Source organism: Nuphar pumila, chromosome 14 (assembly GCF_984573655.1).
Source record: "Nuphar pumila chromosome 14, dmNupPumi1.hap1.1, whole genome shotgun sequence".
NCBI lineage: Eukaryota > Viridiplantae > Streptophyta > Magnoliopsida > Nymphaeales > Nymphaeaceae > Nuphar > Nuphar pumila.
This window is the reverse complement of record NC_143262.1, coordinates 4,586,882-4,602,307: the sequence shown is the minus strand read 5'-3', so window position 1 is coordinate 4,602,307 and position 15,426 is coordinate 4,586,882. Positions and strand designations below refer to the sequence as shown.

At 37.6% G+C, this 15,426-nt stretch overlaps 1 protein-coding gene across 2 annotated transcripts in view; it reads right to left on the bottom strand.

Annotated features, from left to right (window-relative positions):
• The window catches only part of LOC149816138 (ketose-bisphosphate aldolase class-II family protein), a 157,420-nt gene extending 142,506 nt beyond the window's left edge, over nt 1–14,914 (bottom strand). For both annotated transcript variants that reach the window (XM_089987328.1, XM_089987329.1), the window contains exons 1-12: nt 14,686–14,914; nt 13,020–13,095; nt 12,432–12,512; nt 12,265–12,345; nt 11,553–11,626; nt 11,361–11,415; nt 11,189–11,237; nt 10,856–10,993; nt 9,866–9,947; nt 8,209–8,287; nt 8,045–8,091; nt 7,710–7,898 (exon numbers count right to left, since the gene is read on the bottom strand). In XM_089987328.1, the coding sequence (XP_089843454.1) occupies nt 7,710–7,898; nt 8,045–8,091; nt 8,209–8,287; nt 9,866–9,947; nt 10,856–10,993; nt 11,189–11,237; nt 11,361–11,415; nt 11,553–11,626; nt 12,265–12,345; nt 12,432–12,512; nt 13,020–13,095; nt 14,686–14,784 (1,050 nt within the window). In that variant the 5' untranslated portion in view covers nt 14,785–14,914. The remainder of the gene's footprint in view (nt 1–7,709; nt 7,899–8,044; nt 8,092–8,208; nt 8,288–9,865; nt 9,948–10,855; nt 10,994–11,188; nt 11,238–11,360; nt 11,416–11,552; nt 11,627–12,264; nt 12,346–12,431; nt 12,513–13,019; nt 13,096–14,685) is intronic.
• Between the last annotated feature and the right edge of the window lie 512 nt (nt 14,915–15,426).

Here is a 15,426-nt window from a genome sequence, read left to right as displayed (position 1 = left end):
ATGTTTACCTGAACTGCCCAACTTTGAAGATCTGCGTGCAAAATTATTACAATATGAGATGAACCTAAAGGGATTTTCTGAAGAATCATCTATGCATACAGGGACGCAAGAAGTTCTTGCTACAGGGATGGCTTATGCACGAGGGCGAGGAAACTATGATATTAAGGGAAAGGGAGGACAAGGGAGAAGTGGTCAAGGAGGCCGTGGATTATTGCCTACACCCAATACATATACCAATCCACAACGACAGAGGCCAATTCCTACTTGTTTCCTATGTAATAAAAAGGGGCATATCAAAGCTAATTGTTGGTTCAATCCCCTAAATAAAAGAAAATAAACTCAAGTTGAAGCAAAGAGAGGTACATACAGTACAAGGACCAGCGGAGAAGTAAAGGAGTTATTGTTGTCAGCTTTAGCAGGATTGAATCTGAAACAGAATGAGCAAGGTACTTGGTACGTGGACTCTGGTACAGCGATTCACATTACTGGTAATGTTGGTAAGCTCCTAAACCTTGTTCCTTACATTGGTAGAAGTAGTATAGTTACTGGGGATGGATCCCACCATTCTATCTCTCATATTGGAAACTCCATTATACCTTTGTCGAAATCCTCTCTGAACCTTTCAAAAGTTCTTTATGCCCCTAACATCAAGAAAAACATTGTTTCGGTGTCTAAACTTGTTAATGATATCAATGCTTTGTTGAATTTACTCATGTTCTTGTCAAGGACCTCTGCACAAAGGAAACGTTCGCTAAAGGAAAACGGCAAGGCAATATGTATGTTTTTCAAGAAGATCCTTCAGCACATATTCGTCCTGTAGACCCAAACTTGAAGCTCTTCATCGTTGCCTTCTGAGAATTCTACATGTGTCTTTAGTGTTTCTGAAATCAATAAGTCAAATCTTTGGCATGGTCGTCTAGGTCATTGCAGTAGTAGTTTCATTGAAAAGCTTGTTTCAAATAACCTCATTCCCAAGTCAAGTTTAGGAATAAATGTCAATGACAACAAATGTTTTAGTTGTCTCTTATGTAAGAGTCATGTTTTACCTTTTCATTCTATAAATAAAAGAGCTTCAAGACCCTTTGAGATTATCTCTTCTGATGTTTGGGGGCCTGCCCCAGTTGCTTCTATATCTGAAACTAGATATTATCTTATATTTGTTGACAGTTATTCTCGTTATACTTGGATTTTCTTCATGAAACACAAATTTGAGACCTTCAAGTTGTTCCAAAACTTTCATTCCTTTGTCAAAAATCAATTTTCTGAAAACATTCTTTGTTTCCAATGTGACGGAGGAGGTGAAATTTCTTCCACTGACTTTACTAATTTTCTTCAAAGTAATGGGATAAAGAGAAGGGTGTCTTGCCCTCATACACCTCAGCAGAATGGGATTGCTGAAAGGAAGCATCGCCATATTGTTGAGAGTGCAATGAGTATGATACATGATAGTAATCTTCCGATTACTCTGTAGACAGAAGTCTTTCATTCAGCAGCCCATGTGATAAATCGATTATCCATGACTATTTTGGAAAACAAGTCTCCTTATTTTTCTCTATTTGGTGTCCATCCCAACTATCATGATTTGCGTGTGTTTGGTTGTTTATGCTATGGTCATATTGATAGTTCAATGAGACATAAGTTTCAAGACAAGGCCTTGAAGTGCGGATTTGTGGGCTATGTCGATGACTATAAAGGGTACATGTGCTATAAACCTATAAGCAAGCACATCAAAATATCAAGAAATGTCATCTTTGATGAATTGAATTTTGATTGTCGATGCATTAGCCCTTCAGAATCAAATTCCAGAATTGAGGTTTATTATCCTCGGTTGAATTCTGAACTTTTCTCTGGAACTAGTGATGTTTGTCCTTCAAATTGTGCTCAAAAGAATAAGGAATTTATACCTTCTGATGAGATGATTGCACCTGAGAATACAGAGCCATCTTTGGACCCAAAAAGGTATAAAGGTCTTGTTTACACCCGACGAAGAAGAGAGGCGCCCACTATTGTTAATCCAGAAATGGACACATCCACTTCTACCTTTGATGCTAGAAGATCCACTCGTTCTCGTCATCCAATTGAAAGATGGGTCAGTTATGAAAATTTCTCATTGGACTTTCAACTTTTCCTAACAGCCTTGAACAAGGAAGATGAACCCACAACGTTTTCTCAAGCATTAAATTCCAGAAGATGGATTAAAGCAATGAATGAAGAAATGGAAGCTCTACATGAATGTGGTACGTGGGATGTTGTACCAAGACCACCTGACAGAAATGTTGTTGGTTCGAAATGGGTGTACAAAATAAAGTATAAACCAGATGGGACTATAGAGCGATACAAGGCGAGGCTTATAGCCAAAGGCATCTCGTTCTTGGTTTGATAGTTTCTCTCTTGAAATACAAAAATATGGTTTTAGAAAATCTCTTCTTGACCATTCATTGTTTATATTCAAGAACCAAGACGCAGTTACTCTGTTGTTGATATATGTAGATGATATTATCATCACTGGGAATTCCAACGAGCATATTGAGGAGGTTAAACATATCTTGAATCAGAGATTCAAAATGAAGGACCTTAGTAAACTACGATACTTTCTTGGAGTTGAAGTCGACAATACCCCTGAAGAGATAACTCTCACTCAACATAAGTATACCATCGATGTCCTCAATAAAGCATGTATGAAAGATTGCAAGCCCTTGGGAACTCCTAGTGTTCTTCACCAAAAGCTCAGTTCTCAAGATGGAGATCCATACGAGAATCCCACACAATATCGTAGCATAGTGGGCATGTTTCAATACCTCACTTTTACTCGACCTGATATTGTTTACTCTGTGAATCAAGTATCTCAGTTTATGCATGCACCATGTGAAGGGCATATGGAAGCGGTTAAACGGATACTTCGGTACCTGAAGGGAACTGTTGGGGATGGTCTTTTATATAAGAGAAAGACTAATGGGCAAAATGCACATGAGATTATTGTTTATTCTGATGCAGACTAGGCGGGAGACCCAGATGAACGTCGATCAGTATCCGGCTATTGTGTGTTTGTTGGGACGAATTTGGTTTCCTGGAGTAGTAAGAAACAAAAGGCTGTTGCTAGATCCAGTATAGAAGCCGAATACAGGTCAATGGCAGCCGCTACTGCTGAAGCTACCTGGATTAGGCATTTACTAACAAAAGTAGGAGAATCGATCTTTCGATCGCTCCTTTTATATGACAACCAGAGTGCCATTAGTATGTCTTTTAATCCAATCTATCACAGTCGTGCCAAACACATTGAAATAGATCAGCATTTTGTGAGACAAAAGGTAGAAGAGAAAGAGATTAAGCCCGAATTTGTACGAACTGCAGATAAAGTGGCGGATATATTTACAAAGGGACTGACAAAAGACAAATTTTGGATGTTAAAAGGCAAGTTGTTCATGGTTCAAGACCATGCACAACTTGAGGGAGGGTGAAAAGACGTGTATCTCTTGTTATGGGTCACGGGTCAGGGGATCCAGACCCGTAGTCATTGCCATTTCATTAATGGCAATATGTAATTTCCTCTCTTTGTAATAGGGGTATTTTAGTACCCTAAATTTGGTATTAGTATGCAAGTATAAAGGAATTCGAAGAGCAGCCGACCCTAAGATTGGAATCGGCTTTTCTTGCAGCTCCTTCTCTCTCCCACTGTCCCTCACCCTTCACGAGTGGAAGAACTCGAGCATTGCAAAACTTACAAGGGGGTCGGGTACCGAGAGAGAAACGAGAGAGCGAGAGGGGAAAGGGGGGGAGTGCAGAGAAAATGAGAGAGGAAAGGGGTTTCGTATTTGAACCCCCCCCCCCTGCCTCGCTGCCTTTACTAGGCAGAGAGAGATGGTGGCCTCAGGTGCATATATATATATATATATATATATATATATATATATATATATATATATATATATATATATATATATATAGAGAGAGAGAGAGAGAGAGAGAGAGAGAAAACGGGAGAACACAGCGGAAGGAGGTTTCGAGAAACCTCCCCCCTTGCCGTTGTGTGCTTTTATAAGCATGCAGCCAACTAACACCTGACGGATCCGGGTCGAGTCTGAGTCAGGTCCGGATCCGGGTCAGGTCCGGATCCGGGTCAGGTCCGGATCCGGGTCAGGTTCGGACCCGGACCGGGTCCAAATAAATTTTGTGTGTGTATGAGCTTTACGGTAAGAGGTATCTCTTTCTCACTTTTTACCTTTGTAAGGATTAGTTTGGGTTTCGAAACAGTCTCATCCACTAATCCCCATAACCCCTTTCCCCATATAAGGTGCTTCATAATTGAAGCCCATGTTACATAGTTAGAATTATTGAGCTTAATGGGTTTAATTGTGACATTATCATTGTCATCCATTTTATAAGGTTTGAGAAGGAAAATAAGAAGAATGGAGAAGAAAAGAAAAAAAAGAGTGAAGATAATGAGTACTCCACCACTGATAAAGAGTACGAACACTCCTCCAATCTTTTACACGATCACGATCTCGCACGCACTTGAGTAGGAATTGCAAAAGAGCTTCACCTCTTTCAAATTTTGAATGGCATGTTTCCCGATGTACCGAAAACAAACTTAGCTTGATCATCGAGCTTTGATACCATGTAAGAAGATGAGCTCTTAGATCACCAACAATGAATACTTCAAAGAGCTCCAACCGAAGTATCGAAAATGAACACTCACAAGAACCAAGAAAGGTTCATACACAAATACCCGAAAAAGGGTATTCAACAACAAGAGAAAAAAAATAATATTATTGATTGTGAAGCACACAAAAAATGCATGCATCTAAGAGGGGGTAATGCCCCATATTTATATACAATAGGGGAGCAAGAAAGGAGAGAGTCATTGGGCTCCCAACGACTCTAAATAGAGTCGTTGGGAGCCCAGGGTACAACAACAACAACAACAACAACTACGCCTTCATCCCAAAACAATTGGGGTCAGCGATATGAACCAAAAAAGAAATTCATTTTGGGTCTTCCACATGAATCCTTTTCCTCCAATCATTTCTATCCAACGCCATGTCCTCGGTGAGGTTCAAAGCATTCATATCCTTTCCTATCATCTCCATCCAAGTCTTCCTAGGCCTACCCCGACCTCTTTTAACTAATATATTTTCCCATTTCTCCAACCTTCTAACTGGAGCATCATTAGGCCTTCGCCGAATATGTCCAAACCACCGTAAACGATTCTCTCGCATCTTATTTTCAATGGGTGCAACACCTACCTTCTTACGTATCTCTTCGTTCCGAATCTTATCTTTTATTGTATTTCCACACATCCATCTAAGCATCCGCATCTCAGCTACACTCATTTTTTGAATATGATGTCTCTTGGCAGCCCAACATTCCGTACCATAAAGTAAAGCGGGTCTAATAGTCGTCCTATAAAACTTTCCCTTCAACCGCAATGGCATTCTACGATCGCACAGCACTCCAGTAGCACTTTTCCATTTCATCCACCCAACCTTTATCCTATGATTTACATCTCCATCAATTTCTCCATACTTTTGAATGATGGATCCCAAATATTTGAAATAATCATTCACCGGTATATCTTGCTCACCAAGCTTCACTACACTCCCATCACTACTTCGTTGCTTACTAAACCGACATTCCATATATTCAGTCTTACTCTTACTCAACTTAAAACCTCTAGCTTCCAATGTCTGTCTCCATAATTCTAACTTAGCATTAACCCCAGCTCTAGACTCATCAATCAAAACAATATCATCAGCAAACAACATACACCACGGTACATTTTCTTGAATTGATCTCGTAAGCTCATCCATCACTATCGCAAATAGGAAAGGGCTTAAAGCAGATCCTTGATGTAACCCAACCGTTATCGGAAAATTGGTTGTCACCCCTCCACAAGTGCGGACATTGGTTACTACTCCTTCATACATATCTTTAATTATACTAATGTACTTGAGAGAAACACCTTTCTTCATCATTGTCCACCAGAGAACGTCCCTAGGTACTCTATCGTATGCCTTCTCTAAATCAATAAAAACCATATGCAAATCGTTGGGAGCCCAGGGTAATGCCCCATATTTATATACAATAGGGGAGCAAGAAAGGAGAGAGTCATTGGGCTCCCAACGACTCTTTGTATTTGACTTTAGTCAAATATTGACTAGTCAAATACAACCCAAAAAAGTCCTAAAAAGAAAAAAGAAAAAAAAGAAAAAATACCTATACAAATAATACTAAAAGGCTAAATAAAATTAGCTAGCCTTATGATACATTATTTAACATACTGCTGAAAAAGTCTATTAATTCCTATGCACTCTAATAAAAAAAATAACACAAAACAAAAGAATAGATCATGTGATAGTTTAATCCCTGACATGTATGAATCAACATGACATGATGGCTTTGGAGATAACTGCCTAGTCAACACCTTAGGAAATGATAATTATCTTCCTCCATAGTCTCAACACATTGCAAAAAGATGATTATTTTCCACCACAATCCATAAGGTGCATATTCGTGTTAGGTTACCTTTGGAAACAAAAGGAAACCATGTTATTCAAAAAGAACATAAAAAATGTTGGAGATTGTAGGGTAGGATAAAAGGAAAATTAACAGGACGATATGAGCCCAACCAGAAATTAAATGGGTCCATGTCGATGTGATGCAAAGGCACAGATTTAATTGACTCATCTCAACAAAACTCTGCTGGGTCTATGACTTTTGGTCATAGTGACATGGTACTAGCTCATGCTACTTGGCATAGCAGGTACCAGTCGATGCCAAATGGCAACTGAAATGACAACCATGGACCTTCCTACAGCTCCCAATTTTATGGCATTAATGTATGATAGAAAGAACTCCGCCTGTGTTTAACTGTTTAGTTATACACTGCCGGTCCCAAGCCCGGATAAAGGAGGAGGGTTGCGTTAAGCCAGTGACAACCAGCATAAAAACTTAGTCACACCCTATGTATATGAACCACTATGAGTTTTGGTTCATATCGCCGACCCCAATTGTTTTGGGATGAAGGCGTAGTGAAGAAGAGAAGAAGAATGTATGATAGAAAGGCAATCCGTGTCAAAGTATCTATGTGCTTGTAATTGATGTAATTATCAAACTAATACACCATAAAGGCAGTGGAAAAGTAGTTAAAGTAACCAGGAATTAAGTTGTTTTCTTGCTAGTCAACAAGCTTATGCATTTAGAATAGAAATTTCCTACAGCAGTGGCATCAAAGATTTGAAGTATGTCATTAGGCAAATCTCATGGAAATTGCAAATGATTAGCAACGGAAAGAATGGAAAGCTGAATTATGTAATGACAAGAATGAAAAACTGTCAACTAATTCACAAAAATGAACGGCCCTATACTTTTTAAGTGGAAGGGCTGCTTAGCCATTCAAATACCGAGTTCTAGAAATCAAGGGGAACAAGTTACTCTGCTATAAATTTGTAGTGGAAGTCATGCATAAAAAACCATGGCTTAGACAAATGTCTAATCTGACATTTTGATAACAAAAAGATATGCAAATTTGCTACTAAATAGACTGATGCAAACTCATCTCAGTGAAACCCGGGTAAGAAAGAATAGACTCCAAAAAAAAAGGACAAACTCAAACTAAGCCTTTGCATGAAAAAACATGAAAAGAAGTTATGTGAAGGTGCAACATGAAAAAAAATAAGTGAATGACAGCAACATGAGGAAAAAATTCATACATCATATCCATAAACACAGAAGTTGGATTTCAATAGATGAGATGCCATCCCGAAACCCATAGCTCCAAGGCCAATAAAACCAATTTTGTTTACAGTATTTGATGCTGTAACAATCTGATGTCCCAAATTCTCTGGGGCGTAGGCATCTGCAGAAGCAGCAACGCTGATACCAGAGCTTTTCTCCCATGCCTGTGCAATAGAAACTTTAAATGTGAAAAGAAGGCATTTCAGAAGGTTACATATTAATGTATTGCCATATTTGAGAAGTGCTCCATCTCATTCACAAGCATAATGAAACAAAATTGCCCTCATTAAAGTTACTCAATGACAATAACCTTAACCAAAGTAGCATCAGACTGCTCTCCATAACCGCACAAAGATCCTGAAACAGTAGACAAATAGCAAATTGGTGAAAATTTACCGTGCAAAATGCATTTGACAACATACTACATGTTTGTGCCTTCTGAATCACAGTTTACTCGTTTTTAAAGATAAGTACCATATATTAGTTGTTCATGAGCAACTGCCAAAAGTGGAAGAGGAAAGACTAGCGACTTGGCCATGTCCCGAACAAATCCCTTGTTAAAAGAATTGCCTTTTAGTATCTCTGAATCTCTTATAAGTGCACATTACAGAAAATCATGCACAACAATTGCAGAAAATGTGGAAACAACTACTGATGGTCTCTAATTTAATGATATGGTATTTTACATACAAGCTGTTTTTCTCAGAAAGTGTTTTGTCTCATGGGAACTACGACCTTTCAGATTGACTTAAATGTTAAAATTGTGCTTAAGTTATTCATAATTGCATTTTATTACTTTGTTGTATATTTGTTGCATTATGTAAAATTCTCAATTTTTTAATTTTTTTTAGTTTTACTTTTGAGCAATTTTATGAATTTTAAGATATCATACAGCAGTTACGATATGTATTTGCAACATTGATATATGCGTACCTATATATATGTGTGTATGTGGGTGTGGGTGTAGAGAGAGAGGGAAACATACACACACATATATATAATGGTACCATTCATTGGTCCCTAATTAGCATTACACATGCTTCTGTCTCCCTCAACCTTTTTATCTCCTCTTTCTCTTATCCATTCATTCTTCCTTTTTCTTCTACTTAACCTTCAAAATGTAGTTCTACAAGACAACCTAAGTTGACACATTTTAACTTACCATTAAATGCTTTGAATCAGTTAAAAACTTCACATAGTCTGCTTCTTGGCAGTTACTCCAAAGGAATCCAATTAGAATCCATCTTATCTCCATTTTTCAAGTTGGGGTGAGCCACAAGAGAGGTGCATCTCTTGTCCATGCTTTCCCAGAATGATGTAGTGTTCATCCATTTATGTCTAGCCAAGCCGCAGTCAGACAAGAGCCTCTAGTTAGTAAAGCATTAGTCGTTCTGCATGGCTTCGGGTTCTCAACTCAATAAGGTGTCCTATTAGGACCTACAACTAGTTCAGATTTGGATCTGAAAAGAGCCAAGTGTGACATTCATTAAGTCCAAAACATATTCCAGTAATGAGCCAGGTTTCTTGTTCAATGCAGTTTGCACACAGTGCAAGTTCAAATCCACAACCAATTTCAGCCTCAAAGAATTTTAACCAATTTGTAAATTAGTTTGAATTTTGGGGTAAACCTGATTGCTACTAAACAATTTTCAAGTTTGAAAAGTATTCCTTACAGTGAAGTTACAAATACATATATTATCATATGAAAAATGATTTAGTACCATCAGTTACTGGACACATACGCAACACACACAAAGAACATGATTACATTAGGAAGTGCACAGTGATTTAATACATGCATATCTAACAGAATCTCGCCCTGTAGCAGCAGGTATGCATGAGTTATATCTGCAGAGAATTCATGTACAACATGAGATGACTGGCACCAGTCAGAACTTCAGCTGAGAACTTCAGAAGTAGATCCTGGTACCCAAATCCGAGTGTGGATCCTGTTAAAACGCTGGGTGAGATTGCTAATCTCACCCAGCGTTTACAGGATCCGCTCCAGGAACATTTCCCATGTTTCAAGTAGGCAGCACGTAGTGCTTATTATAGCGGACGTAATATCACCAATTCAACAAAGTCAGTTAAATAGAGCAGAAATAAAACATAAATACTCAGTGAACAATACCAGATCCTGAACCAATGTATTTAAAGAACGATTTCCATCAAATTCCTCTTTTATCATCTTAGGAACTCGATTCACAAAAATCCTGCACATTTTGGCCAAAGTTCCAAATTTTGTAAGAAATCCTGTAAAATGAAAAAATAAAAATAAAAAGAGCTAGCAATGTTACACCTCTGAATGAAGATTGGTCAGATGATGTGCAATTTCTGAAGCAAGAAAACCAAGTTTAAAGTATGACACTAGGATGTTACAATGTAAACAGGTTTAACTTTTAAATAAAAATTACAACACCCTTTGCTTTCGTTTGGAGTAGACTTATGTCAGTCTATGCATTCCTGTAATATTCTTCTAATATTGACTTTGTTATGTAACAGCTAAAAAGAACTCCTTCAGTTCAACATTGACAAGTTGATAACTGGAGATGACACATTCATGGAAGGGGATGTGAAAAGAAGGTTGGCCAAATCATTTGAGATGAAGGATTTGGGGATTTGTGTATTGCTTTTTTGAGGTGTCCCATGAGTTTCCCATTAATAACTACCTATAACGGTCAAAGTACCTAAATATGCCTCATGTATGCATCTAATACATTTGATGCCACTATATAAAATTAGAATCACATAAGGTGAACTCAACTATTTACAAAAAGATCAATTTGCCCCTGCATCAAGGTATAATGACCATATTTTCTCTTGGTCGGAAATGACAAAATATTTCTAAAAGAGTCCAAAAATTGGACAATGTTGGTATGGTGTTGACTGCAGCCAATTCTTCATTGACCCACTCTGCACCAACAGCAGTACCCACAAATGTACCTATGTCACATTGTGTTGATACAAGTATTTTGGCATTTCAGAAGTACCTGTGACAAAGTGCAGTATCATCGTTCACTAGAACTAGGCTTATGCATGTAGCCAAATTTGTTATCATAACACATTCAGGCAGATGAACATTGTGTGTAACAAATAGATCAACAGAGTTAAATATAATCACCAAGAGCTCCCTGCAGCATTGGACAATATGTCATATAGAATCCATGAGTTGATCCCAGCTCGTGAACCAAGAAACAAAGCCTCAACTGCAGCAACTAAATGAATGCCCTCAAGTAGTAGGTTCACCATTTTGACTTTACTGAAAGGATTTGGGGAAAAAACAGCAGTTAAATGGACATCAGATAACCAGAAATAGTGTCTATCGCTATATCATTTTGTAGGTGAAGTCACCTATATTTGTCTACCAATATATCAGCAAGGGTTTTTCCTGGGAGAATTTAGAAAAATTGTTTTTCTCAAGAATATCTTAGAAAAATGGAAGAATGGAATAAACCTGGAAGCACCAATGTTGCCCTCGAAAACATAAAGCTTTGCAGCCATGCCTGTCCACAAGTAATAAAGGCTAGTTCAAGCGAAAAAAAAGAAAAAAAGGATAAACTCATTAACTTATGGCACTGTATCTACACATTTTAAAAGATGAGATAAAAGAAACACTACAAAGCTACCAGCAAGAACTGGGTGTGCCATTTCAATAGCCTCAGATCTCCCTGATGTAGAAACCTATAGAACATGAGCCCCATTATAAAGAGAAACAGAAAAGTTTCCATACAATAAAGTAAAAGGTCTGGCATGCAATAGAAAGATCCCAGCAAACGAATCATCTATAACTTAATAAGAAAAGGTCAGTAACTACTTACAAGAATTCTTCCATAAAGATCTTCAGAGATTCCCCTTGATACAAGTGCATCTATGAGGAAGCTAAATCCAGCTTCTATTATCAGATGGAAAAAAAAAAAGTTACCATGTGAAAAGTATAGAATGAACAGAAAGGCAACACCCTCTGCATCAGTCACTTGGTTCTCAAGTCTCAAAACGGTTTTACATCCTATTCTGTTGCAAATAACAAGATTCAGTCGCTTATGCAACCTTATTTTTTCAACCCAGCCACTTATACAAGTTAATATACAGAGCAAACCTGGTGGAAGCCAACTACCATGGAGAATATAATTTGTTGTTTAAAGCAGGCCTTAGCCTGTCATTGAACAGACAATTTTAAAAAGAGATTTCCAAAACAAAATTTGTGAAACTCATGATATATTAAGAAAAGGAGAGTGCAGTGAGTTTGAGCATGTTAAAATCAAACAGATACCTTCTGCTCAAAGAAACAAAAAATCAAACAGGCACCCTAAGCTTCTTACATATCAAAACCCTAATCATAATAATTTAATGATATAGCCGGCTTTCCAAATTTGTTAACTAGAGCCTTCACTCTGGCATAACAGAAAAAGAGGTCCAAGATCAAGTCGTCTGTACATATAATCACTTTATCCAAAATGGTTCTCCTAAGCTAGGCATGTTTCATTGATTTCAGCAAAAAGTAGAGTGCACCACAGCTCAAGCTCAACTTGCCTTTTAAATGTTTCTCTAACTTCTCAGTATTATCTGGTGATATATCTGAACGAAGAACAATGACAGCATCACTGGGCAACTCTACAAGAAAAATAACTCATGTTTAGAGGAATTTCTGAACCAAACATCATCTGAAAACCATGTATACAGATTGTTATGATGACAACCTCTCGTGACTCCCCCAGTACCAAATAGTAGATCATATGCTTGATTATAGTTCGATGCACTTAGGATGAGTGCTGAAGCACCTGTAGGAAAGAATCAAGAAAAAAAAAAATCAGTGCAGGTAGCTCTTCATCAACCCAAAAACATCATAGCTTGTCAAACCCAACAACTGATCTAAGTTTAATTATTAATGCTTATAGCCAGATTCCTTTGGAAATATGAAATGCAGTAAATGTTGAGATGAAGGGTGATTCTGATAATAGATGCATCCCTTTTCTATAACTTGAAGTTTCACATAAATCACCATAAGCTTCATGTGATTTGCAAACTTAGTATGTACTATGAACCTCATCCCATCACTGTAAAAATTATCATACCTATGTTTAAAAAATGCAATTCAGTGAGAAGTTACTTGGCATCCAACCTCATCATAAACAAAAGCATGGGTTGAGTTGTCTTGCAACTTCTTATTTAGTCACATACTAAACTTGTTGGAAAAAATAGTCAACTTAGTATGCAATGGTGTAAATGTTAATCTAAATCCCAAACAAACAACTGACCACAGGAGAGCAATAAAAGTAAATGCTAACCTCTTCCTACTTCCACTAGGTTAGCACAGTTGGAACCACCTAACTTCACAAAATCAACCATGATGGACTTGGATACCTGTAAATGCAAGAAAGTGACAGAATAGATAGTGAAATATAGGAACAACAGGAACAGAAGGGAAATAAATCATTTGCAGGTGGTTTCACAAGGAAGGAACGCTGCAGCAAGATATCATGAGTTTCCAAAAGTGATTCAAGTAAAACTCCTTCACATGCTTTAAAACTCTGAACTGTACATGTTTCTCTTGGTCAATTGTTAGTGAAGTTTTAAATTATTTTTCGGTATTCATTGCCAGAGCTTCGTCTTGTAGCACAAAAATTTGCACATTTGTATGACAAAATGGCTTTTATGGACGGGGAAAAATTGCAGTTGTTTCTGTTGCATAATCAAGTATTTCCTCCTTTTCTTTGGTTTTCAATTCATGGCAAAGTTTTGTGCACGACAAACTTGATCCAAGTTTCAGCTATTCATTCCAAATGGATTGGGCTGAAGCTTTGTACCTGAAAATTCTGCCAGACTCCTATCCAAGGTCATCAGTTCTAGGTTTGTCCAACATAGCCTTCCTAAGTGTTGATGCCGCAACTGAGGTACCACTCGACTGAAGTATGGTTGGTTTGAAGCTCACAAACTGGGATAAGTTGGATACCTAGAATGTTGTACATGCTACATAATGTAATATCTCAACTTATCCCAGATTTCCAGATAAGCAGGTCCATAAGCCACCTGAAAGCTTGATTGACAACTTAGTAGTTTTTCTTTCTTATAAAATGATCGCCAGTTTTTCATGGAAACTTTTGGCTGTACATGTACTCCAAAAGCCATTTCTCTGAAAACTATCGCATCCTCGTGGCACTTCCCACTAAACTTATCTTGAGAATTAAACAAAAAAAAGTAAAGGAAAATATACAGCATAAGGCAATTAATTATTTTCACTGGCCAACCTGAAGAATAGTCTAATGGTAACTGCAGACATAAGTCATTTGATAAGGGTAATGGGTTGTCCTGATAGCTGTTTAGAATATAATCTGCTTGAGACTGTCCTTTGGCCCATAGCTCACTTCCTATAGATAGTTAACCTTCGAGATGAGCCTCTGCCAAACAGGCCAGAGTCGACTGCTGTTATCACCATGCCATCATGTTCTACTCTTGCAAAACTTTCTTCCTTATAGAGCAAAGCTGAGACTCAAGTGGCTCCTCCTATTCTTAGATTTAAATTTTTTAAGTATTCAATCAAAGTCTATTCCCAATCTTTCACAATTTGACAAGCAGTATACCCAGGACATGTAACATGGGTTTTTCAAAATGCCTAGCATACCTGTGTCAATCCAGTACTTTTGATTGCTGGCACTGGGTGCTCGTATAAATAAATAATAAATCAATTAAATAAATATATGTGGTTAATATTTGGTGCTATTGAAGGCATGAAACTATTGAGTATAAATCACCCTCTTTTTAGATGTTTTGTGTAGATTATGTGACCTACAAGGGTTGTTAAGTAGAAAAATGAGTATATATATATATATATATATGGAAATGGAAACCTACACAATGGGCACGGTGCTAGATAAAACATATAACCTGCTTCGAAAATTTCATTATTCAAAATAACATTGCACACGACCGATCGTAGCAAATATAAAACCCTACCTCGAAACCCTGGACTCTGAAGCCCGATCGGATGAGAGAAGACGCCATCTCCAAGCAGAGATCGTCGATGCCGACGAATCCGACGGTCCTAATCGCCATTTCTTCCCTTTCGAAACTCCTCGTCTCTTCCTTCTCCGGAAGCAATCGCTCTGGTTTTCTGTGAGATCGAGGGAGTGAGGAAGGAAGAAAGAATCAGACGATCGATATTTATATATAGACGGAGCTTTCTTGGAAGTTTTCCGGAAATCAGGATGTTGGTGAATTGCCCGACTTTGGGAATCGGACAAGTTAGCGATAACGCTTCCAAAATTACGATAATGCCCTCTAATGATTTTATGGGTGGCCATATGGTGCGCCCGGCCCGGCTCGATATGGATCCGACAGACCCGAAACCAAGGTTACCACGTTTTCTAAACAACCATTTTTCAAACCAAAAACCTTGCATTTTCAAAACTTGTAAAAAGTGTATGGGAAGTTCGTTTCTCATCAAGGAGGAAACTCGTTTCACATCACACGAGAAACCTGCTTACTTTATATAGGAAACTTGTTTCCCTTATTTAAGAAACATGCTTTTGTATATCTTGTAAGTTTTTCTTAAATAAATTTTTCCTCAATGAAAAATTAAGATATATGTGTTATTCAATATTTTAATTACTTATTTTAGTTGTAAATGTAATCATGTATCTTATAAAACGTAAATATTAATTCTTACTGTTTATTATAATATTACTAAAGCAATAA